Consider the following 24,584-nt stretch of genomic DNA (forward strand, 5'->3'; position numbering starts at 1 on the left):
TTTAAACACCAAAATTAATATTTTATTAAAATCTAGAGAAACATATAGACACAATAATAAGTATAATGATTCTAAGTCATGAATATAATCTAGTCATCTAATTCTAAATTCTACTCATCTAGTTCTAAGTATAATCTAGTTATAATAACAAGTATAATGCTTAAGAAAAAAAAAACAATATTGTTAAGGAAAAAAAAAATATATATATATATATCTATCTATCCGGGCGGCGGCAGGGGGCGGCGGCGGCGGCGCCAGGAAAGGGAAAGAAGAGAGAGAAAACACGGAAGAGTGACAAGGGGAGAGAGGGAAGGGGAGGGCCGGGCGGCGGCAGGGGGCGGCGGCGGCGGCGCCAGGAAAGGGAAAGAAGAGAGAGAAAACACGGAAGAGTGACAAGGGGAGAGAGGGAAGGGGAGGGCCGGGCGGCGGCAGGGGGCGGCGGCGGCGGCGCCAGGAAAGGGAAAGAAGAGAGAGAAAACACGGAAGAGTGACAAGGGGAGAGAGGGAAGGGGAGGGCCGGGCGGCGGCAGGGGGCGGCGGCGGCGGCGCCAGGAAAGGGAAAGAAGAGAGAGAAAACACGGAAGAGTGACAAGGGGAGAGAGGGAAGGGGAGGGCCGGGCGGCGGCAGGGGGCGGCGGCGGCGGCGCCAGGAAAGGGAAAGAAGAGAGAGAAAACACGGAAGAGTGACAAGGGGAGAGAGGGAAGGGGAGGGCCGGGCGGCGGCAGGGGGCGGCGGCGGCGGCGGAAGGAGAGGGGAAGAAGAGAGAGAGAGAAATAAGGGAAGAGAGAGAAAGAAGGGAAGAGAGAGAGAAAGAAGGGAAGAGAGAAGGGAACAAAGAGAAGAACGGCCGGCAACGGGAGCGGCGGCGGCGGCGACGGTGACGGAAAGAAGAGGCGGCGAGGGATAGGAGAGAGAGAGAATCGGGAGAAAATGAAGAAGAAGAAGGCGAGGAGATTAATTTAGGGCACTTAGTCGTCGCAAATAAATTTAAAATGTCGTCGCAAATAAAAAATTATTTGCGACGACATTTTCGTCGCAAAAAACACAAACATCGTCGCAAATAAATTTTTTTTCCCGCCCATACTTGCTCGTCAACTAGATTATTTACGACGACCATGAAACAATGTCGTCGCAAATAATCTGAACTTATTTGCGACGACAAGTCGTTGCAAATATGGCCAATTGTCGTCGGTAAAACGTGGGTTACATTCGCGCCAAAAATCCGCGCCATCAAAATTTGCGCGGTAAAATTATTTGCGACGATAAATAATTTATTAGCGACGACATGTGGATTTTTTTAAATGGGAGTTATTTGCGACGACATGTCGTCGCAAATAGTCTACTTTTTGCGATGACAAATGTCGTCGCAAAAAATGTCGTCGCAAATGGGCATATTTGTTGTAGTGATCAGATCAACAAAAATCCAATGTTTTTGGAATGTGTAATGAATTTCTAAGGTGATGGAATTTACATCGAGCAATCGTGAGCTTACATTACTAGGAATGTGTTTGATAGCATCCCAATAAGGATTATTAAATAATTTATGGTTTCTTGTTATAACACATGAATTTTAAGCGATGTTAGTAAGAATAATAAATTAAATTAGATAATTTTAGTGAAATCGGTTGCCCGGGACCGTTTAGTTTGCTGATTCGAGTTGAGATATGACTGGTCCCATTCACTTCACTGATTTGAGTTTAGAATTTGAGTTTTGCTATAGTAAAAAGTTCTCAGAAACAGTCACATCTAACTTTTTTACTACAGTAAAAAGTTCTCACATAAAATCACATATCAACTCGAATTACAAACTCGAATCAGCGAAGTGAACGTTTATGTGAGAGATTTTTACTATAGCAAAATAGTTAAATATGACTGTTTTTTTATAACTTTTTACTGTAACAAAACTCAAATCGGTGAAATGAACGGGTCCCTATTTAAAGCTTAGTCTTGTTCAATAGTATGCTTCACTTACTATAAAGTGATATGGATTATTTGTGCTATTTAACATGTCCGACGTTCATTATGTTTCCAAGTTAAGATCTCAGGTTACTATGCCTCATGTGATAAGTCTGAACCTTCTCGTTGCATTTTTTTCTCTTCTAATCTATTTGAATTTTCAAGAACTTTATTGTTAATGCCTTTTTATTAAACAATGCAGATCATCATTAAATCTGAAAATTATATACTATGCAGTGCAGTAATACGTTTCCATACATCTCCTTTCTTCCAAAAAAAAAAAAAAATCAATCGACATTTCAATTAGAAGTACCTAAATTCAAGTATTGTACATAAAACTAAGTCAATTGATCACTTAATTCAAGTAAAAGATACATATTTGAAAAAATAGTTACGTTTATTTTACCGATTTGAGTTTTTAATTTCAGTTTTGTTATCGTTAAAAATTCACAAAAATTCATATCTAACTTTTTCTAAAATCACATCTTAAATTAAATTAAAAATTCAAATTAACGAACTAAATTAAGGTCTCGTTCATTTCACCGATTTAAATTTAAAATTTGAATTTTATAACAATAAAAAGTTATTAAAAATAATCATATTTAATTTTTTATTACAGTTAAAATCTTTAATATAAAATTATATTTTAACTCAAATTAAAAACTCGACGTGCGGTTGCATTATCGTTTCAGTTAAAATTCTCCGCCGCTACCTATCCATTTTCATATTATTAAAAATAGAGTAAATTACGTTAATGCCCCAAAACCGAATAAAATAACTTTCTTTCCCATCTGCAAGACTGCAACCCATCTGACCTCATCTCCACCTGTCCTTCTCTCTTAAAAATGAATCTGCTACGGCCCCCTGCTAAACACCTCGCATTTCCACAAAAAACTTGTAAAAGCTTCCCACTCCTAAAAAACTATCATTGTCAATTATTTTAATATTAAATAATAAGTAATATAAAAAACAAATGAAAATCAAGATCAAAATTATGAACGGGGTCTTAAAAACTCCGTCACCAATGTATACAAATGATAAATGTCTCCTGCCATTATGAAATCAATATCCACGTACAATCATCAACTAACTTTGAGGATGTTCTTTTATTGTTTTTGAGTCATGTGACTTGAATGTAAATTTTAAATTAAGTTTGAGTTATAATTTGAGTTAAAATTATAACTTGAGTTTGTATTTTATTGTGTACATTTGAGTTATAGTTTGAAATAAGAATCTTTTTGAGTTTGTGTTTGAGTTAGTCAAAACTTGAATTTGTATTTAGATAGTATTTTAATAAAAACTCAACGTTGATGAAAAATTTTAATAGGGTATATAGGTTGGGTTTTATTTGTCTTTTCGTTGTCAACGCATAGAAAAAAAATCATCTCAATTAGAATTAAAATGAAAAAGTTATAGCATTTTTAAGAATAGAAAAAATATTGTTCGGGCTCGTTCAGTTCGTTGATTCAAGTTTTTAATTCGAGTTGAGATGTGACTTTATGTGAGAGCTTTTTACTGTAGCAAAAAAGTTAGATGTGATTGTTTCTGAGAACTTTTTACTGTAGCAAAACTCGAATTCTAAACTCGAATCGGCGAAATGAACGAGGCCATTATTAATTTAAGTTTGAGTTTCTAAACTCGAGTTGAAAGGGAAACTGAACTCTAGTTTTAGTCTCAAACTCGAGTTCAAATTCAAGTTCAAACTTAAAAGAACATGAACTAACTCATGGGCCCGTTCACTTCACTAACTCAAATTTTATGATTCGAGTTAAAAAACTAGATTCGAGTTTCAAAAAAGTTGAGTGTAATTTGAAATTTAGAGTTTAGTGTTTAGGTGTTGACTATTTAACTTTTGAAACTTGAGTTTTGTGTTCACTTGCACAAATGCCAAACTCCAATTAATTTCAACATTGGCATGCATTTCTGTTATGTAAAAAACGTGAACATGGTGCATTTCCCACATTGGCATGCATTTCTGTTCTTCATAAGAATATATATATATATAAATGTATATATATATATATAAAACATATATATATAACAATCTGGGGAGGGCAATTATAAAGGCAACCAAGTAATACATAAAAACTAATCTATCAACGCCGGTTGTTCTCAACCAAGTAATACAGAAAAACTAATCTATCAACGCCGGTTGTTCTCATATGCAGCCCACATACTATTAGTTATTTCATCCCCAAAATGTGCATTTGTCGTCAGTGTGGACGGTTTTGATGTTGTTGGCTTCCCCGATCAGGATTGTGATTCTGATTCACATTTTGCTCTGTGTTGAGTGGATCAATTTCTGCTACCGGAATGGCGTCTCTCATGTATTGGGTTAGTAGATCATCGTTGTGGTTGTACATATGTATGAAGTTGTGTAGAATAGCACAAATAAGTGGAATATCTATTTGTGTCTGTATCGGATAGTTATTAATGCACTTAAGAATACGAAACCTGGCTTTCTAGACGCCGAATGTGCGCTCGATACAGTTTCTGAGGGAAGAATGAGTGTAATTAAATAGCTCACGTTGAGTTTGGGGCCGACTCCTCCTTGCCCGATACTCTTGAATGTGGTAATTCAATTCGAGTGGGCTGTATTTGAGTGGGATACATGAAGTGAACGGGCCCATATTCTACAAATAAATACTTACAAAAAGAAAAAAAAAATAAGGAACAAGCTTTTCTTGAAGAAAAAAATAATAATAAAAAAAGAAATCGGTAGAATGACTGGCGCGTGTAACAGTGTAGTCAGACTGGTACTCGCGGGGTTCACCACTCGCTTTACAGTCAGTACTGGCCCAATCCCATTCCCACGTGCGAGCAGCCGTGTCTGTTTGCCACGTGTAATCCAGCCGTGGCTGGTGAATTCCACGTCACGTGGCCGTCCCTCGCCCTCCCTTAAAAGCCAGCCTCCCATTTCTTCTTCTTTCTTCTTTTTCTTTCTTCTCTTTCTTCTCTTTCTCTCTCTAAAATACTCTCCTTTCTCCCCAAGTTTTTCTTCCTTCTTCTTTTCAGGTGCTTCGCTTCGCAACAATTCAAACCTGAAAAAAGACTAATTTATGTTGGTTTTATTGGGAAAATTGTTTGAATTATTCCTTTCTTGCTGCAATTTCTCTTCGGGATTTGCGGATCGAGCCTTGGGAATCTCTCTTTCTGCTTCTTGGTGAGTCGCCCAACTCGTGCTGAGTCAACTCTAGGGTTTTCGCAATTTCTTTTTGGTCTCCATGGGGTTTGGATTTTTTTATTTTTGTTTGGTTGCTGAGAATATGGTTGGAAATTGAAATTAGGAGAGAGCGAGAGTAATGCGTGCTTTTACTTGTATGTTTCATTGTTTCCTCTCTTTTCGACTTTTTCTTTTTTGGGGTCAGAAAATTACTTTCTTTGCCGACTAAGTAGATTTGATTCATCAGCTTTATTTCTTGAAAATTCTCTTTTCCCGATCGTTCTGCATTTTCTTCTTTAGGAATTAGGTTGACTAGTTGGAATTTGCAGAGAAAGTTTTGTTTTTTTCTTGGTTTTCGTCTCGTTGCGGTTTGATTTATGCTTTAATAAGATGCTGTGTGTGGAATTATTGGAGACCTTTTTTATCTATCTGATTTCTTTAGGCAAACATGGGTTCATTTTTGTTTGGTTGCTGAGAATATGGTTGGAAATTAAAGTTAGGAGAGAGGTAATGCGTGTTATTACTTTTTTTTTTCTCTCTTTTCGACGTTTTGTTTGTCAGAAAATTACATTCTTTACTAGCTAAAGAAGATTTTATTTATCAGCTATATTTCTTGAAAATCTTTTCCCGATCTTTCTGCATTTTTCCCTTTGGGAATTAGATTGGCTAATTGGAATTTTCAGAGAAATTTTTGCTCTTTTTTCTTATTTTGCTTTCGTTTTTGTGGGGGGGTATTTTTTTCCTATCAGTTTATTTTATTTTCTTTTGTTGAATTTGGTGGAAATATATGGTTTTGGTTGCAGCTTGGAATTCTGAAGGGTTATTTTGCGATTTTTTGGTAAATTAAAGTCCCTTAGAGGCTTTTATTGTTTAAGTTGGGGGTCTGGGTCTCATGAGAATTGTCAGGGGAATGCAGAGATCGTTTTGCGAGGAGCACAAGGCGCTGGGAAGGAAGAAATCTTTCAGCAAAGGGATTGGCGTGACGGTTCCTAAGGCCAGAACGCGTGACAAACTTATGAATAGGCTTTTGGGTCTCTAAGTTTGGGGTTCTGTTCTGCGACATTTGGGACCTAAGAGTTTTTGCTTGACACCGATAATAATCATCATCAAATGCAATGACTCGGATTCTGGTTCAGCGAGGTTCCTCCAGCGGTTCTTCTTCGAACCCAGGCCGTTCTGGATCTTCCTCGGCTCGTGCTGAGCCCCAGGTTAATGTTCCTCAGGTTGTTCAAGCTGTGAAAGATGAGGAAAGTGTAGAGGAAGTGCAGGAACAAGAGGCTGTGGATGAGGTCATCGAGTGTTCTTCAAGTAGCAACAGTAAGGCGGCGAAGGGTGATGATCTAAGCTGTCACGCTGATCTGAAAGATACTTCAACTGATGGGACTGTTGTTACTGAGAGAGTTGGTAATGATTATGTTGTGAGTCCAGGGGAACCGCTGAAAGGTTTGAGTGGATCGAGAATTTTGGAGAGGGGGACAGTAGAGAATGAAGACGTGGGTGGCGATTCAACACAGAATGTCAGTGTGAGGTCACAGCCACCACCTCCTCCCGTTCCACCCCCAAAGCCTTCTGCGTCAAACTCAAATCCAAGGAGATTTATCTCTGGAAGTTCGCATGCTACGCGGATTGGACCATCTAGAAGACCAATTACATGGCCTCCTGTTTCAACCAGGACCTCACCCACTGAGTCACGGCCTTCTTCTCCCAGGTCTCATGGTGAAAATGAGGGGTACAATAGTGCCGATGAACAAAACCCGTGCTATGTATCTTCTTATGATGATGTTGTAAGTTTCCTGCTTTTTTTGTGCTACAACGACAGGAATGCTTTTGGCCTTTTTTTTTTTTTTTTTTTTGTTGAATCATATGGCACGATTTCGTTTCTGGTTTAATTAATGAGTATAAAATGCAGAACAATTGGTTAACAGTAGATAGGTTTTTCTCGTTGTTATATTGAAGATCCTTCTTTAAGTCTTATCAGTTCTTTTTTAGCTTAGAAATATGTAATCGACCTTATCTTATAAACTAAGTTTTCTATCCATTTGTTCTTTTCCAGTGACATTTCTGGTCTTCTGGATAACTTCGCTTCTTCTCTTTTCCCTTTTTCTGTTCATCTTCTTGTATCTGTTCGCTTGACTTCCGGTATTCATGATCACATCCTGTTCCTTCAGTTTCAACTCGGAAGCTTTTCTAATCCGTGCTCCTTTTCTGTTTGAATATGTGTGTTCAATATTTATCTGTTTACTCCATTCTATATCTATCTAGGGTTATAATTTTTATACTCTCCTCCTGTGAATTGGCTGTCATCATGCTCTAGCTGTTGGTTAATTCGGAATGTATCATAAACTCACCATTTGCTTATCTATTTCAGGAAAGAGAGCGTCAATTTGAAATTGATATAAGACGTGCAAAAGGTTTGGAAGTAAAAAAGATGCTGGAGGATGGGAATTGTCTCTTTCGTGCTGTTGCAGATCAAGTTTATGGGGATTCTGAAGCTTACGATGTGACCAGACAGATGTGCATTGATTATATGGTAGGTCTTAATATGTGATCCTTGTCTTAGTGCTATACTATGAAATGCAAAACAAGTTGTTTCTATGCTAATCTTAGTTGTTATATGAATGCGATGCGGCAGCTTTTATTTTATGTCCTTACATTCTCTACAACTAACAATTATTTAATAAAAAAAGAAAAGAGGATCCTATTTTTTATTGCTGTTCCTTTTTTATTATGAGGTTACTGGATGGATGCCATATTGTTGCCGTACTCTGCCATGCTTCATGTTATTTATTTGGTAGAAAATTTCCATGTGGCACATGCAGTTATGAATAATTTTGAATATTTGACTGGTTGAGTGAGTGTAGGATGCTATGACCGGGGGTTACCTCAACCACTTTTGTTCTGTTTTGTGGAATCGGATGTGAGTCGGATTAGATAACTTAAGAATTAATATAAGGCTGTCCAGTAACTGAAAAACAGACAAGTGGGAGAATGTTAAAGAAAGAAATATTGGGCATTCATGTTTGAGCTATGATGAGATCATTTGTGATTTTGATCAAAAAGCTATTATGAGATCATTCAACAAAAAAAGAAAAAAAAAAACTATTATGAGATCATTTATTCAGATATTGTGTCCTACCTGGAAAATCCAAAATGGAATCTAATTATATGTACTAGATTGGAAAGTCCTATTCTTCTCTTTCTCCGTCTCTATTTCTCTCTCTCTCCACCATTCTATCTTCCCACGTTCTACATCACTTGTTGTATAGTTTCGGATACAATAATGTTTGATTTTGTTTTCTAGTCTGTAGGCAGTAACTGTTTATCAAATTCTTTTGTTCTTTTTCCCGCATACTTTTAATTTACTCTCTTTTTTATTTTTTTTCCTTGCATATTCGTACTCTTTCTACCCAAGTATACACTGAAAAAGATTTATTATGAATAATTGAGTAGTATTTTGTATGTAGATATACTTGACTGAGGTTCCACTTTCATTTTGTATCTGCACGCTTGTATTGCTAGCTTTTGGCTACTTGAACGCATTTCAAATATCACACCATTGTATCTATTGTACTACCATATTATTGTTAACATATGAAATTCTGCTTTTATTTTTCTGAAGGTCCTTATATAATTCGGGATTTTCCTGTTAACTTGAGTCTCTTGCGTTGTGATTTATTGGTGTTCCTGACTACTAATGTTGCTTGTGAATATAATACTGGAAATCTTTTTCTATCCAGGAGCAGGAGAGGGACCATTTTTCTCAATTCATAACCGAAGGCTTTATGTCTTATTGTAAGAGGAAAAGAAGAGATAAGGTATGCAGAACTGTTACCTGGAAAGCCGTTTCCTCAATTTCAATTTGAAAGGATGGAATATTATATGTGTTGCTCCTTCCATTTGATATCGTTACTGTGTATTCTTCTTGGTTTGTCATCTTTTTAGCTCAAGCTCGTTCTTTCTTTTCATCCTTCTGTCCTCCCGGTTCATATAACTACTATTATATGTTTCCTGTACTAAATTACAAGAACGAAAAAGGACCTTAATCAGGAAACTAACTATCGAGTCAGAACAAAGGAGTGAAATAGATACGGACCCCAAAATCTCGATAAAAGAGTGTTTCCAGTATATGTAAAAATCGATGAAGGTACTGACATAGACCAGGAGCGATAGGTCTGGTAATCTTGACCTTGGGAAATGTCATCTCATCGAGATGCCGGAAGTATGGCGGTTTTGTATCAGTTTTATTTTCTTGATAAGAAACAAAGAACTTCATTAATATAATAAGTTACAAATGAAGTTCTCAGATGGATGAGAAAGCCATCTGAAACAAAAAGCAAAGAAATAACAAGAGGAGAACAAATATCATTTTTATTGGTTCCAGAGGAAATGTAAATGTTTATATTTCTTAGCATATAATATTGGGATGGATTTTTTTTGTTTAATTTCCCACTTCATCTCAAATATAGTTTGCCCTCCCTCTTCGAGTGGACAATTATGTTAATTTCTTAATGTTGACAGCATGGTAAATTTCTTATCTTCATTGCTGTTAAAATATGTTGAGACTTGAGAGTTAAACTAGGGGAGTAGGGAGGCATTTGAATCAGACTAGCGTAACTCACATGATAGTCAAATAAAGACTTCACGAATAATGCCATAAAACAAAGAAAAGAAGGGGAGATCAATACTGGTCTTCAGCTGTTTTAACATTTTGGTTTGAAGAGAAATAATCTAAGGTTTCCTAGTTTAAGTACCTAGTGTTAGTCAATCAACGGAACGGTCACATTGATTCTGATCAAGGGATGGAAGGCATGGAACTTACAGATGTTAAATTATGGTCATATGGGTAAGTTCCTTATGGTAATGGTTGATCGAAGTTTATGCAGATTAATTGTGAGACGTGTGAAGGTTTAGAACTTGCAAATTAATGGACACAGAGATGATAAGAGCTGACTAATAGGAGAAGCCACCATGGTTTTTCAATGATGTGGGTGCAAGTACAGATTGAAGAACTGGCCTTTCAGTTTCCTCATGGGCCAATAAAGAGAGACTCCCACCCCCCCTCCCTCCTCTCTTTTCATTAACTTTCAATCATCTTAGGTCATATTAGCTTACTCAATAGTCAGTATTATTGTTAAACTTATTTTCAAGATTTCCGGTCTTCGAGCAGCAATATTTCCACGTACATACTTTTTTAATTGAAATTTGTTTGTGGCTGGAATTACCTAACCCTGTATGCTTTTAACATTGATTTTCTTTTTATGTGTGGATGTATTTTGATATTTGTGTCATCTGTGGCAGGTATATGGAAATAATGTGGAGATCCAAGCCTTATCTGAAATGTATAATAGGCCTATCCATATTTATTCCTATAGCACAGGTGCGGCTTTATTTACAATGAAAATTGATTTTGTTCTACTTAAGATGATTGCTGATTTGAGCATTATACCATTTTTCCTAACCATTTCCTTATATATATATATATATATATATATCTATCTATCTATCTATCATCCAGAACCTATCAACATATTCCATGGAAGCTATAACACAGACACACCTCCCATTCGGCTAAGTTATCATCAAGGAAATCACTACAACTCTCTTGTTGATCCACGTCGATTAACCATCGGTGCAGGGCTTGGGTTCAGTTGTCTTCGTGGGGTACGTTATATTTCTTTCCATCTACACTTAGTTTTGTTTATATGTTTCTTTGTCGTCTTGTGTTTGTGCATGATTTTGGGGATCCCATGAGTTGTGGGGGAGGGGCATGAGAAACATATGGGGCAAGTAGCTATCAGAGTTTAAGGACTGCCTGCTTTGTTTAATACCAAGCTAGCATTGTATTTTAGTGGTTGACTTCCAAATGACAATTTGTTTGGGGTTTTCTGTGCAGACAAATGTTGACAAGGATCAAGTCAAGGCCGCCATTAAAGCTCAGCAAGACCAACAGATTGATAATGCATGTGCTTTGAATGTTTTGCAATATGGTTTTTATGTGCATTTGACCTATTGTATTAATGGTTTTCCCCCTCTTCCCCGCGCCTTTCTTTTATGACAGGCACTTTTAGCTGAGGGCCGATTTTATTCAGATCTCGAGCTTACTGAGAAGGAAATTGAGCGCATGGTGATGGAAGCATCAAGAGCCGAGTATCTTGCAGATGATACGTTTAAGCAACAAATAGGCCGCATAGAGTCTTCTACATCCAATGCTGAGCCATCATCTTCTGGAGCTAGTGAGTATTCATTGTTTTCCACACAAGTTAAAACCATACCTATGTTGGGAAGTTCTCGTTGTTTTTAAAGACTACAGAGTTAATATTGTTGATCTAGTTTTCTCTACATAATTTTACAGGAAAGGATTTGTTTCGGAAAAATAAATTTATTGAAATTCAATCATTAGATGTTTTCTTTCTCCTGTGAATTTGAAGAAAATTGTATTGCTGTCATAAAGATGCATGGACTCTGGTCAATTTTCTGCTGCTTACTTTGCGAATTAGGATTGTCTTGCTGACGATAAGTCTAAGTAACAGGATCGTCGGGCAGCGATACAAAGGTGGAAGGAGGAAAGGACAGTGGCTTGCGGGAGTCTGTCCTTAGCAGCAGCATGCAGTTGGTTCTTTCAATGGGGTTCAGCTACCTGCAGGTGATTGAGGCATACAGTATCTTTGGGGATGATGCTGATTCTATGGTCTGTTACTTGTTAGAAACAAGCAGCAGCAGCAGGCGCAAAGGCAAGGCAACTGAATGAGCAAAGCGACGATTGTACCGAGTTCTTTGTGGCTAAACTTTGGCACAAAATGAGAAGGAAAAAAGTGACTCGTGGCTAATGGAAAGTCTATGATCCCGTGAGAGCTATAAATAAATCATAGTATACTATTAACAATTCTTGCCCGAAGTTGTATATCATTTGGTTAGTTCAATCAGCAAATGATATATCGATCTCTAGCATTTTATCATCTAAGTTTATATCTAAAAATTCATCTGGTATGATTTATGATAAATCAGACGGCTGGTTAGTATTTAGAAGTCTTCCAAGTATGTGACTATAGGTTAGGATTTAAGGGTAGGAAATTACACTAGTGCCGTCTAGTTTTTGTCAAAATTATCGACGCCTTTTGACCAATTATATATTTCCGTTAACATCCGCTGATACCAACTCCGGATAGTTATTGGCCGTGTTTGAAATTGATCCCGTTTTTATTTTTTATGTTTTTTGAAAAAGAAAAAATGAAAACGTTTTTAAAACGGCGTTTAGCGTAATAAAGATGAAAAATGAAAATGAAAATAATATTTTAATTTAGTGTCAAATGTGAAAAAAATAAAAAATAATTTTTAGTCGTTTTTTATTTTTTATTTTTATTTTTTCATCTCTTGAGAGAGAAAGAGAGACATTAATGGGTTTTTTTACACTGAAAATAATATCTTGATAAAATTGTCAAACACATTTTAAAAATGATTTATGTTTGAGATTGAAAATGTTTTTATTTTTATTTTCATATAAATAAAATTATTTTAAAACGAGCTCTAAATGCGTCCATTAATTTTCGTAGTTTTGGAAATGAAAAGACCAAAAACCAGAATATTCTACTCAATTCCAATGGATTATTACTATTTATCTAACCCTACATTGTCACTGTCAGTTAAGTTATATCTTTGTTTTAAACATTTAAATATACACCACCAAACTTTCGTTCATTCATTGATCATTCAGTTATGCAATGAATTCTTCAATATTCAAAACAGAAAATCCTCTCTCAATGTAGCAATTGTAAGAATGAGTCCCAACTTCACAAGTATATAAATAAATAATTATTAATGAAAAATGATCATTAAAATATCTATCCACTGTTTGAAAATGACCATATGAAGTAACAAATAATTTGGATTTTTTTTATTAAAGTAATTGACGATTTAATTGATGAGGACATACGTGTTTAATTTCTATAGATGAAAGGGAACATAAATATTTTAGATTAATCCGTGCCTTTAAATTTTGGGATTATTTTCACTCTACTTTTTAAATTTTAAAAACTTAGTTTGCTTCTTAATTTTGAATTTATCTCGTTTAAGCTTGTTTGTAAGAATTTCTGCTGAAATCAGATGGAAAATAAAAGGGTTAAGTGTGATCATATAATTTTTATTTATTTATTTTTAACAAAAATTCAAACACAAAGACTACGTGATTATATTACTCTTCTTTCGTATTTGTTTTTATAAAAATTACAATATAATGAGTTAAGCATGAACAATTTAAAATTTAAGAAATAAAATGAGAGTTTTAAAATTCGAATGACAAATTGAAAATGACATTAAAGTTTAAGAGCACCAACAATAATAATCCAAATATTTTTCTTTTCCTAAGGATTACAGGCAAAGAAAAGATAAAAGAATCCAGGCGATAAGCTCCGTCTGCCACGGCAGGCATAATGTATGTACACGAATTTGGAACAAAATGTACATTAAAGATGCATGAATTAAACTAGAACCATGCTGGTTACCATGCAATCTATTACCAACTCATGCAATTTGAGAAACCACCGTTCATTTTACACATTCAAGTTTAGAATTCGTGTTTTGCTACAGTAAAAATCTTTTAAAAATAATCATATTTAATTTTTTTACTACAGTAAAATACTCACATAAAGTCACATCTCAAGTCGAATTAAAAATTCTAATTAAGTATTGTTTATTTCACCGATTCGAGTTTAAGATTCTAATTTTATTACAGTAAAAAACTCTCAGAAACAATCACATCTAATTTTTTTGTTACAGTAAAAATTTTCACATAAACTCACATCTCAACTCAAATTAAAAACTCGAATCAACGAACTAAATAAACTCTTAAGGCTCGTTCACTTCGCAAATTTAAATTTTTAATTAGAACTGAAATGTGACATTTTTTAAGAGTTTTTCATTGTAGCAAAAAAAAATTTCGATGTGACATTTTCTGATAATTTTTTACTATAGAAACTTAAAATTGAAAACTCGAATCGGTGAAATGAACGAGACCTTAGTATGATTGAGAGAGAGATTGCTCTAAACTCAACAGAAAATTCAAATTACCCCAAATCAACCCTTAACACAAGAAAATCTATCTCGCTTTCTTCCTTCTCCATGTGGCACACTTCTGTCACATAATGACAACGGCTATCTCTTCATCAACAATAGGTATGGTTTACGCCGGTTGACTCTTGACGAACCGCTCGATGTCGGCGTCTAGTTTATCGCCGGCCTCAAAGCTCCATAATCTCGCTGTGCCGTAAAAAATCAAAACAAAAAAAGAAAATCGGTGGAACTGATCAGTGTTGGTTGATTCGACATTTTTTTTCCAGTTAAAGAGTGCGTTTAGGATAATCCCATAAATAAACTGGCGGAGCCATATTCGGCCTAGTGGGGGCAGCTACCCCACTGACCTAATTGGCTCATTTATATTATAACACTAAAAATATATTTTTTTACAATTTAATATACATATATTTCGAACTAGAAATACCAATTAAATAAAAAATCAATCATAAAGCGTAAACTACAAAAATTAAATTAAACTGAATTAAAATAATCATAAAGTCGTTTTAGTTGAAAGTTTTTGTTTAATTCTGGCTCCGCCACCAGGGTGGTGATAGAGGCTAATCTCATGGAGGAGAGCACGACGTTGTCCGCAAGTACGCCTTCATCGATGTTTGGCCTTTCCAGGTCTGTTTGGCTGTCGGGAAAATACCGACAACAACAAAAAATTTAGGCAACAATGATTTAAATTTAATTGATTTAGATTTGGCTTTTGTTGTTTTTTTTATTTTTCTGGAATTTTTGAATGTCTTTTGTTGATCTATTTTGTGTTTCCTTCGTTCTGGATTTGATTTCGAAGTTATTCTTTTGTTTAACGAGCTTTTCATGATTATTGTTTTTTTTAAATGAAATAAAAAGGTTAAATTAGTAGACCTTTGGTTTATAAATTCAGAATTATTTTTTATTTATGTGTATTTTTTATGTGAAAAAATATTGTATCGAACTACGAATTATAGTACGAATATATCAACCAAACAACCCATGTCTTTTTAAAAATTGGCGCGAAATGAGTTTGTCACGATTACGCTTTCCCGCTAAGAAGGTCGCGCTGTTTATCTCTTTTGCGCTCTTATTTGTTTTTCTATTCCTCGCCATCTATCACATTCCCATTTCCCTCCAAAACCTCAACAACCATGCCCGCCTTTGCCAAGCGCAAATCTTCTCCCCTCGCCGCCGGGGCGGAGCTTCGCGACTCGATGGATCTCCGTTCAGAGAACACCGGATGCTCTCCTCAGAAGCGAAAGCTGAGAACTAACTCATCACCAATGAAGGCGAGTTCGATCTCCACTCCGATGAAAAGGACGTCGCCTCGCCGATCTGCCAATGCCAACCTCAACTCTCTCGAAAACGTGAGTTCCAATGATAATCACTGGTTAATTGAATAATTGACGAAGATTAACTTAAGTGCTAATTTTTTTCGCTGTAATTGTTATTTTTTTAGGGAATTGAGAGTAAGATCTGTGAACGGCTTCCTAAGTTGCGGAAATCTCCAGTGAAGTGTTTGTTGAACGATTTTACTGCCAAGCCGAATTGGAATCCGACAGGTGAGAGTGTGTTTAATTGAGTTAATGTGTTGGCATTTGATGAAATCCGAGTAATTGATTTGACTGGAAAAAAGTTTGTAGATGCGGAGCAAATTAGGTCTGTGAAGAAGGCATTGCACGTATCTACATCACCGTTGGCTGTAGTTTGCCGCGAAGACGAGCAAAAGAAGGTGTTGGAGTTCTGCAAATCATGCATAGAACGGGAGAAGGCCGGGAGTTTATATGTCTGTGGGTGTCCTGGGACTGGAAAATCATTGTCAATGGAAAAAGTGAAACAGCTTTTGCTTGATTGGGCACAAGAGGTGAGATTTCTGTTTTTTTGCCTAAAAAATAGATCATTTTATTGTTCTGAATTTGTTTACTAATATATGGGACTCGTATTATTGTTTTCACTACCAGACTGGACTGGAAAAACCGGACGTATTAGCCATGAATTGCACCTCTCTTACAAACACTAGCGATGTTTTCAGCAAGGTACTGATGCTTATAGAAAATTATATTGCTTATTGAAAAGAGCATACACTTAGCCGCAGTTTTCCTGGGCAGATACTTGGTAAAGACCAACCGCGAAAGAGAAGTTATGGCTCTACCTCACCATTGCAGCTTCTCCAGAACTTATATTCACAGAAATCGCAATCATCTGGCAGGAAGATGATGTAACCAACTTATCCTTAGTCTGATATGATTTTTACATTCACAGTCAATGTCATCTTTATTTCATTGCAAAGAAAAATGCGATCAGTAGTGTCTCTTTGGCATATTTTAAGTGTATTGAAGCTCTTCCATTTTATCAGGATCATAATTACTGATGAGTTGGATTATTTGATTACTAAAGATCGGGCAGTGCTTCATGATCTTTTCATGCTCACAACATTGCCATTCTCTAGATGTGTACTCATAGGTACTATTTACATGACTTCCTCGTAGTAAATCTCTACTTGGATTGGATATGAAATCCTGAAGTTTTCCGATCTTTTGAGGTTCACATCATTTTCTTTTTGCAGGAATAGCAAATGCAATAGACCTAGCTGACCGCTTTCTTCCGAAACTTCAGTCATTAAATTGTGAGTGCAGTACTTGCTTTAATTGCATATGTTCTGTGCCTTGCAATACACTTTCATTGTTTTGTTCTGTGATGAAACAATTTTGATTGTCCTTTTGCCAACGCCTTTTGACGAACATAACTTTTCTTCCTAGCTGGCTGCATTCTTGAGTAAGGATTCCTATCTTTTTGTGAATTATGAACAACCATGAGTAATACAACATTTTAAGTTTCTGGATATTCTGAAATTCTTCTCCTGGTGAAAGTCTTCTCCTGGTTATGAAATCATGGCAATACAAATACGACTGTTTTAACATAAATTTGGCATTGGGCATATATCTGTTTCCTTTCTTTTGAGTGCCTACCTATAACTTGTTCTGATTTTTCCCCCCCTCGGCTAGCAAGATTTCCTGAACATGTTAGGTCTTCAACAGTAATTTCTCAGTCTTATTGCCTTGTCCTTGATTTATATGCATTTTGTTACTTTTTATCCACTTATGGGTATAGAGCTGAGGAAAGAGTACTTTCCCACCCTGGCCCCATGCTCCAAGTTTGGTTACAATTCTGTGAAAAAACAATCAGCTCCCCTCTTGGTTAAGTGTCATACTGATTCTGTAGCATCACTTTATTGTTGCAGGCAAGCCTGCAGTTATAACGTTTCGAGCATACTCCAAAGATCAGATCCTTAAGATTCTTCAAGAGCGGCTAACAGTAAGATATTTTGTTAATTCATGTTATAATGTTTTCAATTTCTAAAATGGTCACTGTCAACTTGAACGAGAGTTTTCTTTGGTTTCTTTTCCTTTCAAATACTTGAATATAGATTTCTGAGGGTGTAGATTTTAAGAAAATTTTTATATGTTGAAGATAAAGTTTCTATAATTTCTAAATCTCATTATCAGTACGTATGTTCTAGCAGGCACTACCTTACACCATCTTTCAACCGCAAGCTCTGGAGCTTTGTGCCAGAGTAAGTTTACCAAGATCTATCCCTAATTAATTGCAGTTTAACATTTTTTCACTAAGTTAGCAAATCCTAAAAGTAATTTTTTAGAGATGATTAACTATATCAAAATGGCAGAAAGTTGCTGCTGCATCTGGGGATATGCGCAAAGCTCTTTGTGTTTGCAGGTCAGTGTTGTCATAATTGTTCTTTTTTCTTTTTTCTTTTTTTGGTTTTTTGTTTTTTTTTAATCTATTGCATAGCCAGATGAATTATAGATGCAGTTAACAGAACTTAGTCTCATTATGATTTGATAAATGATGAATTAGTTTTTCGAATAAGTTTTGTATGTGATTAGAAGCCTTTTGAAGGATTTACATCGTGTAATGTCAAGAAGATCAAACCTAGGCAATTTTTGCAAATTCCAGATCCATAATAGAATCATGGCCTTGTGGACTTGTACCGTGATTTCGACGTTTCAGTCCTTTTTGCATCTAATTTAACATGTTGGACATGCCTAATCAGAGTTTGCTTCAGGCTCTATTATGGAATTTCTATAACTTAATTGTGTGACAGTATATTTAAATTGAAAAGCAGACATGAAAATTAGTAAAAAGACCTTGGAATTCAGGTCTGAAACTGCAAATCAGCGCTTTAACTTTTTTTTTTAATCCACTTTTCAGGAGCGCAATTGAGATGCTAGAGGCAGAGCTAAGAGAGTCTTCCAACAACTTCAATGGTTCATCTATAGAGACGGCGTTCTTTGAGTCGCAGATTGATCCACACGCGGCAGTCGTGAAAAAGCATGAAATTGATATCGTAAGTGTTCCCCAACTTTTTGGAACTTGATGTGCATTTTGCAGATCCTTTTTCCTCTTATAATAATCTATTAGGAGATCGTGCGAGGCAATTAGCGTGTATACTTGTAGTTTCGAATCACGAACTGGCAAAATCTTTGCTTAATTATATACCAATAGTTCAAATAGTATAACCTATACCATGCTTATTTCCATATTTTCTTTTCAATCAAAAGTCCCCGAACAATTCTTGTTGCAGGTAGGGATTGATCACATGGCTGTTGCTTTATCAAAGACATTTAAGTCACCAGTAGTGGACACCATACAGTCTCTTCCGCAACATCAGCAGGTAATTTTGCAAATAAGATTCCAGTATTACATGTTATCTACAAACATATTTGTTTTATTTCGTAAACACCATTACAGGTCTTTTCTACTCATCCTGCTTCCTTAACCACAGATCATACTATGCTCTGCTGTGAAGCTTTTCCGCGGAGGAAAGAAGGATACAACAATAGGGGAGGTAAGTTTCCTACTTATCATTTCAGGAAGCAGCTGCCGCTCTCATTACTGATTTTTGTACCTTTTGAATGCATACAGCTGAACAAGTCTTACGTGGAGTTCTGCAAATCAGCATTGATCCCACCAGTGGGAATTTTGGAACTTTCAAATATGTGCAGGGTGCTAAATGATCAGGTACTGGAATGAAGTTTGATATTTTTGTTTAATTACATTACAGTAAGCTTTGGGAAAAAAAAGAGGGTTGCTGAAGCAATATTTTCCAAGCACTGCAGGGGCTACTAAAGCTCGGTCAATCTCGAGAAGAAAAATTCAAAAGAGTGACTCTAAAAGTAGATGAAGCGGATATCAGTTTTGCATTGCAGGTATAACCGTCAAGTATAAGCCATCTATGCGTTCGGCTTTATACGTTTGTTAACACAATTTCATGTAGCCTTTTGGCCTTTTGCTTGTTTATTTATTGCTTATTTATGCTAAACAGGGAATCCGTTTCTTCCGAAACTGTCTTCAGTAAGTTTTGCAAAAAGTAGTCCTGATTCTTTTTCGCTTGATTTCGGTGGTTTCTGTTTTCAAGTTCTCCATCTGCTCCAACTACAAGGTTAGAGAATCGAAATTGCTTTACGTTTGTCCCTAAATGCTTTAACTTGCCTCTAGAATTGCATTCTTTTCTTATTCATGATTTATATAATCAAATTGTACTCAAATAAAGTGTTCTCAATGCTTTAAAAAATAGCATTGTTAGTTCTGAAAGCTATCGACCACTAGGAGGAACAATACTTCATGGCGTCTAATTGAGAAATGACTATAAAGGGCAGTAAACTAAGGACCCTAAAAATATCAATAGATTTTTTTTTCTTTGTACGCTCAATCCTACTTTTTTTTTTTTTTTTTTTTTTTTTTTTTTTTTGGGGAAAAAAAAAAAAAAAACTTTTTTAAAAATTTTTCCCTTTTTTTTTTTTTTTTTTTTTTTTTTTCTGGGGAATGAAATACAGAATGCATTTATAGAATATTTGCCAATTTAATTGTCGATTTTAATCTCCATGTATTTTTTTTGTCGCATTCTAATTTTATTATCATTTTATTATGATTGCTATCGTTTCCTAATTCCTACTTTGATGTTGTTACTTGTTTGTTCACCTTTTCCGTTGTCGTTTTCTTTTTTGTCGTTTATATGTTAGTGTGATTTTACGTCCTTATAATTTTACTGTCGTTTCCCATACTTATGTCGATTATTTATTATTGTTATTTAGCTCGTTGTCATCTTATTTTATTTTGTGGATTAACGCGTTGTTCGTCTCCTTTATTCGTCGTTTTCTGTTTGCTAGGATTGCCAGTGTGTTGTCGTTTACGTTTTATTGTCGTTTTTCTAAAGCATGTGATGTTAGACTAACTCGTGGTGTTTATTACCCTTTTTATATTCCTTCCAGGTTTCCTAGTTAACAGCTCTCGAATTTTGTTTTCAGGTATACAAGTACTTTGGCAAGAATTTATTGTCTAAAAGCTTTTATGCAGATGATAAAGGCTTAGAACCTCGCAAGGAGAATTTGCAGCGCATGGCCGTTTCCAGCAAAGTGTTGATTTCTAACATTTTTTTTTCTCTTAAAGAAACAAAAAAAAAAAAGAGAAATTAGTGTAGATCGATTCTAAAATGTAACATGGTCATAGATTTAAAAAAAAACAAAAACAAAAGAAAAAAACATATTGAGCGGATGTTTTGTACCAATAAGGAAACAATAAAGAAAAGTTGTCATCTTGGAAAAAAAATTTTTCCGCAAGTTTCCCAGGTCGTGTAGCCATTTATTTCTCAGCTAGTTATCATTTGATAATACTCTTTTCAGCTTACACTTGAGTACCCGACTGAGGATTAAAATGTGCTTCTTTGCCTAGCTAGGACAAATAGGATATATTTCCATGCCATAACTCACGGGTAAGCATCATTCAAGTTAATCCATAACCCAAGGCAAGGTATATGATTTACGCAGAATATTTGTTTGTTAATGCAGATTGAAAAAACTATTTAACTGATGGCTTGTATTTAGCATTGCGTGGGACCAGACACCTAAGGCCACTTGTCAACCATTCGGTCAAAGCATCACAATAATTCAACACTAGAAACACAAAAAGTAAATTCTAAACAAAAGCATCTAAGATGGCACGACCATGGCTACAAAATCGGAAGACTCATACAAAGATGAAAAAACCAAGCACAAAGTGCAGGCTGTGAACAATTCTCATTTTCAAAACACAAACACCGCAAATGTATTTAATTCATTTTTGGAGTTTTTAGTTTTCATACGTATTTAAAGAATTTTTTTAAAAAGAAATAAAATTATTTTAGTACTCCAGCCAAACATTTTATAATATCTTTGTGTTTTCAATAAATATTAAAACGGCATCTTTACCTTTAACGAAAGATTTTTTCAGTATCCAAAACTGATTTTTAAGACATAACGTCCAAACTGCCCTTCTTTTTAAGGACAAACTGCCCTTACCATTTTCATTAATTAAATAGAAACTAACAACTTAAAAAGATATTTTCTAAAAACATTTTTAACTTATTTTGGTTTTTTAAGTTAAATTTTCCCATCCTTGTGTTATGAAGAGAAAGGAGGTCCCAGTTAGCGTACGAACAACAAGAGGGTAAATTGAAGTCATATTGATTATGAAAACTAACAAAGCAAAAAAAAAAAAAAAAAAAAAGTTTTTGTAGTCATCAAATATTTACAGATCGACCTCACCAGGCCCGCACAATGAAATGGGACCAAGAGAATCACCTTACAAAGTGGCAAGATACTAAACTCATTCTTTACATTTCCCCAGTTCTTAAAACATCTAAACCCCAACACCATGAAACAAACTACAACACCATAAGCAAGCATAGAAGAACCATGCTAAGAAACAGGCCCAAGTACTCCAAGATAATCACCATCCAAACTGACCAATGCCTGGAATTCCCTTTCAGCTTCAAGCCACTTGGTCGCTATGACCATGACCCGAACCACGACATCTTTCTCAATAGTAGGTTGCGACTCACTATGGAAGATTGGGTTCTCACCAGCCGAATAAGTATAACCAGGCATTTTGTTGTATGAAAGATATAAATTTTCCACCGGCCCACATCTTAGGAAAACTCCATGCTTCAGCACCTTGTGAACAACACCCTCTAGTATCTCCCCCCTGAAAATCTTGAATGTAACACCACTGAAGACAACCGGGAACAACACATCCCCAGTCAGCTGCCTTACTTTTCCCTCTCCTACATTATCCAAAGTCGTGACAGCGAGAACGTATCCAAGATCTTTAGTTGCCCTTTTAGCAGCAAATTCACCCATAAGACGGATGATAATCGATTTCTGAAGCATCAATCCGTTCGTGTCCAGGCTCTCAGCAGGAATCACAACATTCCAGGGCAACTGCACTTTGAGAAACATTGTTCTTACTCTTCCAAATATCTGTCACAAAAAAAGGAACATCATTTCGAGGTAACAGTCACGAGTGAGACAATGCTAGCAATCAAAGCATCAACATTAGTTAAAGAGTACTTTTCAGCATCAAATTTGCAGTAATCAAACACAAAATGCATCCAACACTTTTAGGACGCAATGCACTGACATCTGAAGAATGAATTTTTAAAGACTCATTCTTGAGACATCAACATAGTTAGCTGTGTATCGATGTTTGCCAAAATAAGAAAGCAGAACATGCTATTGCCTACTAGCAAAGTATCGATCATTTTATTTGCAAGTTAAACCTCACAGAACTGCAATCCAAATTTACCAACCAAATTGATAAAATAAACATTCAAAACCGTCTAGTCTAACCAATTTCCCTTTTTCTTTCTTTCTTTCTTTTTCTTAACCTGTAGAGCACTATTTTTCTCGCAGAATTAAAGGGTGGAAAAATAGAACCAATATACACGCTCAAACAACATTCCCCCAGCAAAAAAAAAAAAAAATCCTCTGTTGTACAGAATACAAATATCAAACCAATTTCACAAATCTCAAAGAAATCTCAGACATTAACAATATCCAATTGAAATATAATATTATTCTTCAAAAAATTGTCAAATAATAAACAAAAAATCACAAACAGCTAAACACAAATTAATAAAAATAGCAACTTTCACCAATATCAACCAAAAATCACAATAGCAATTTTCAACAATCAAACATATTCCAAATACATCAATCAATTATCAACAAATTCCATAATAAAAAGATTCCATAAACTAACTTCCATTTCATAAATTTGTCAAAATTTCAAACACAAAACTTCAATAATCTAAGCCCAACTTCAACTTCAAACAAAAATGATGAACACAACTGAAGCTCTTTTCATTCTTATAGTCAACAACTTGATGAAAATCTCCTCCTTATCACTCTACTGTTTTCTGTTTTCCCCAAACAGACCTGTGTATTATCTCCATTGTTCCCAGTCCCACTCACTCCTCAATGTCTGCATCTCATCTATACAAGGCAACCCACTTTGAAAATTATAGCAACAATATAACCCTTATTATCCATCCAATGAGCTAAGATTTCCATTCCAAAGCAACCAACGTTGAGATTTGTAAAATCTATGAAATCTTATCATAGAAAGAAGCAAAGGGAGGGAAATGAACGATTATAACAGAAATGTTCACATCTCCTTAAAGACTTGGTTTTTCCACCACAAAATCCCAACTTCAAACAAAACTTACAAAAAGTCACAAACAGAAAACCAACTGTGAAGGAGCTTGGCTTCAGGTGGCTTGAAATCGGTTCACAAAAATGCTAGGAGGTAGAGCTCTATGGTTTTTTTTCCCCCCCCTTTTTCAAAATGCACTTAAACCAAAAAATATTTTTCTCTTATTTCTATTATTCTTATTTGTAACAGTTTAGTAGTTTTATTTCTCTGATACGGAGAATCACAATGCAAAACAAGCTCAAATATAATGTAGAAAGCATGTTTGCAAAGGGGTATGTTAATAATATTATGCCATATATCAATTAAAATGTTACACAAGATGTTTTATTTTTTAACACTTAAAACAAAATGTAATTGAGACTATATATAGGAGCTTTCTGCATGTACCATAAATAACTAATAAAACTAAAAACTCCATTGCCCATTTTATTTTTTTATTTTTCAACCAAATCTCTAATTAAAGATGCATAGAACTCCAAATCACAAGATACTTGGGATAATATAATGAATAAAAAATGAAGACATACTATACTTAAAGGTCTAAGGCTTACCCCTGAGAAGCACAACGGCGACAGCGAGGTGAGCACGGCGACGTGGGAGCAGCAGTGAAGAGAGGAGAGGGTGGCTTATAACTTCTAAGGAGGGTAGGGTTTATGAATTGTGTTTTGATTTTGATCGATAAAATTAAAATATAGGTGCTAAATACAAGATTTTTATTTTTATTTATTTATTCATTTATTTTTTGAAAAACTGAATACAGGCTCTGAACGTGTGTTAATTTTTTTTTGGGTTATTCTTTAAAATAGGGCTCTATTTTATTTTTACCCTTATAAAATTATTCATATATTTCTATTTTTAGACTAGAAG

General features: G+C 35.4%; 3 protein-coding genes across 5 annotated transcripts; 2 read left to right on the forward strand and 1 right to left on the reverse strand.

The window, feature by feature from the left end:
• The first annotated feature begins 4,910 nt into the window (after window positions 1–4,910).
• Window positions 4,911–12,114, forward strand: LOC21399357 (OTU domain-containing protein 5). 3 transcript variants are annotated; one of them, XM_024169278.1, is made up of 9 exons: window positions 4,911–5,120; window positions 5,924–6,904; window positions 7,489–7,650; window positions 8,858–8,935; window positions 10,419–10,497; window positions 10,636–10,781; window positions 11,014–11,079; window positions 11,179–11,353; window positions 11,651–12,114. In XM_024169278.1, the coding sequence occupies exons 2-9, from the start codon at window positions 6,236–6,238 to the stop codon at window positions 11,866–11,868; spliced, it is 1,593 nt and encodes a 530-aa protein (XP_024025046.1). In that variant the 5' UTR covers window positions 4,911–5,120; window positions 5,924–6,235; the 3' UTR covers window positions 11,869–12,114. The 3 variants fall into 3 exon arrangements, with proteins under 3 accessions (XP_024025046.1, XP_024025047.1, XP_024025048.1); XM_024169279.1 differs by having other exon boundaries at window positions 6,027–6,904; XM_024169280.1 differs by having other exon boundaries at window positions 6,037–6,904.
• A 3,205-nt stretch (window positions 12,115–15,319) lies between these two features.
• LOC21399358 (cell division control protein 6 homolog B) lies at window positions 15,320–19,402 on the forward strand. Its single transcript, XM_024169301.1, has 15 exons — window positions 15,320–15,535; window positions 15,643–15,730; window positions 15,812–16,032; window positions 16,130–16,204; window positions 16,277–16,386; window positions 16,525–16,631; window positions 16,735–16,794; window positions 17,410–17,483; window positions 17,692–17,742; window positions 17,854–17,903; window positions 18,399–18,507; window positions 18,772–18,861; window positions 18,973–19,035; window positions 19,113–19,208; window positions 19,307–19,402. The coding sequence occupies exons 1-15, from the start codon at window positions 15,320–15,322 to the stop codon at window positions 19,400–19,402; spliced, it is 1,506 nt and encodes a 501-aa protein (XP_024025069.1).
• A 2,273-nt stretch (window positions 19,403–21,675) lies between these two features.
• Window positions 21,676–24,371, reverse strand: LOC112092652 (DNA-directed RNA polymerase V subunit 7). The gene is made up of 2 exons (XM_024169296.1): window positions 24,269–24,371; window positions 21,676–22,483 (listed from the first exon to the last, which is right to left on the reverse strand). Exon 2 carries the CDS (start codon window positions 22,460–22,462, stop codon window positions 21,923–21,925), a length of 540 nt encoding a protein of 179 aa, XP_024025064.1. The 5' UTR covers window positions 22,463–22,483; window positions 24,269–24,371; the 3' UTR covers window positions 21,676–21,922.
• Between the last annotated feature and the right edge of the window lie 213 nt (window positions 24,372–24,584).

The sequence above is a fragment of the Morus notabilis genome, unplaced genomic scaffold, assembly GCF_000414095.1.
Source record: "Morus notabilis unplaced genomic scaffold, ASM41409v2 Scaffold133, whole genome shotgun sequence".
Taxonomy (NCBI): Eukaryota; Viridiplantae; Streptophyta; class Magnoliopsida; order Rosales; family Moraceae; genus Morus; species Morus notabilis.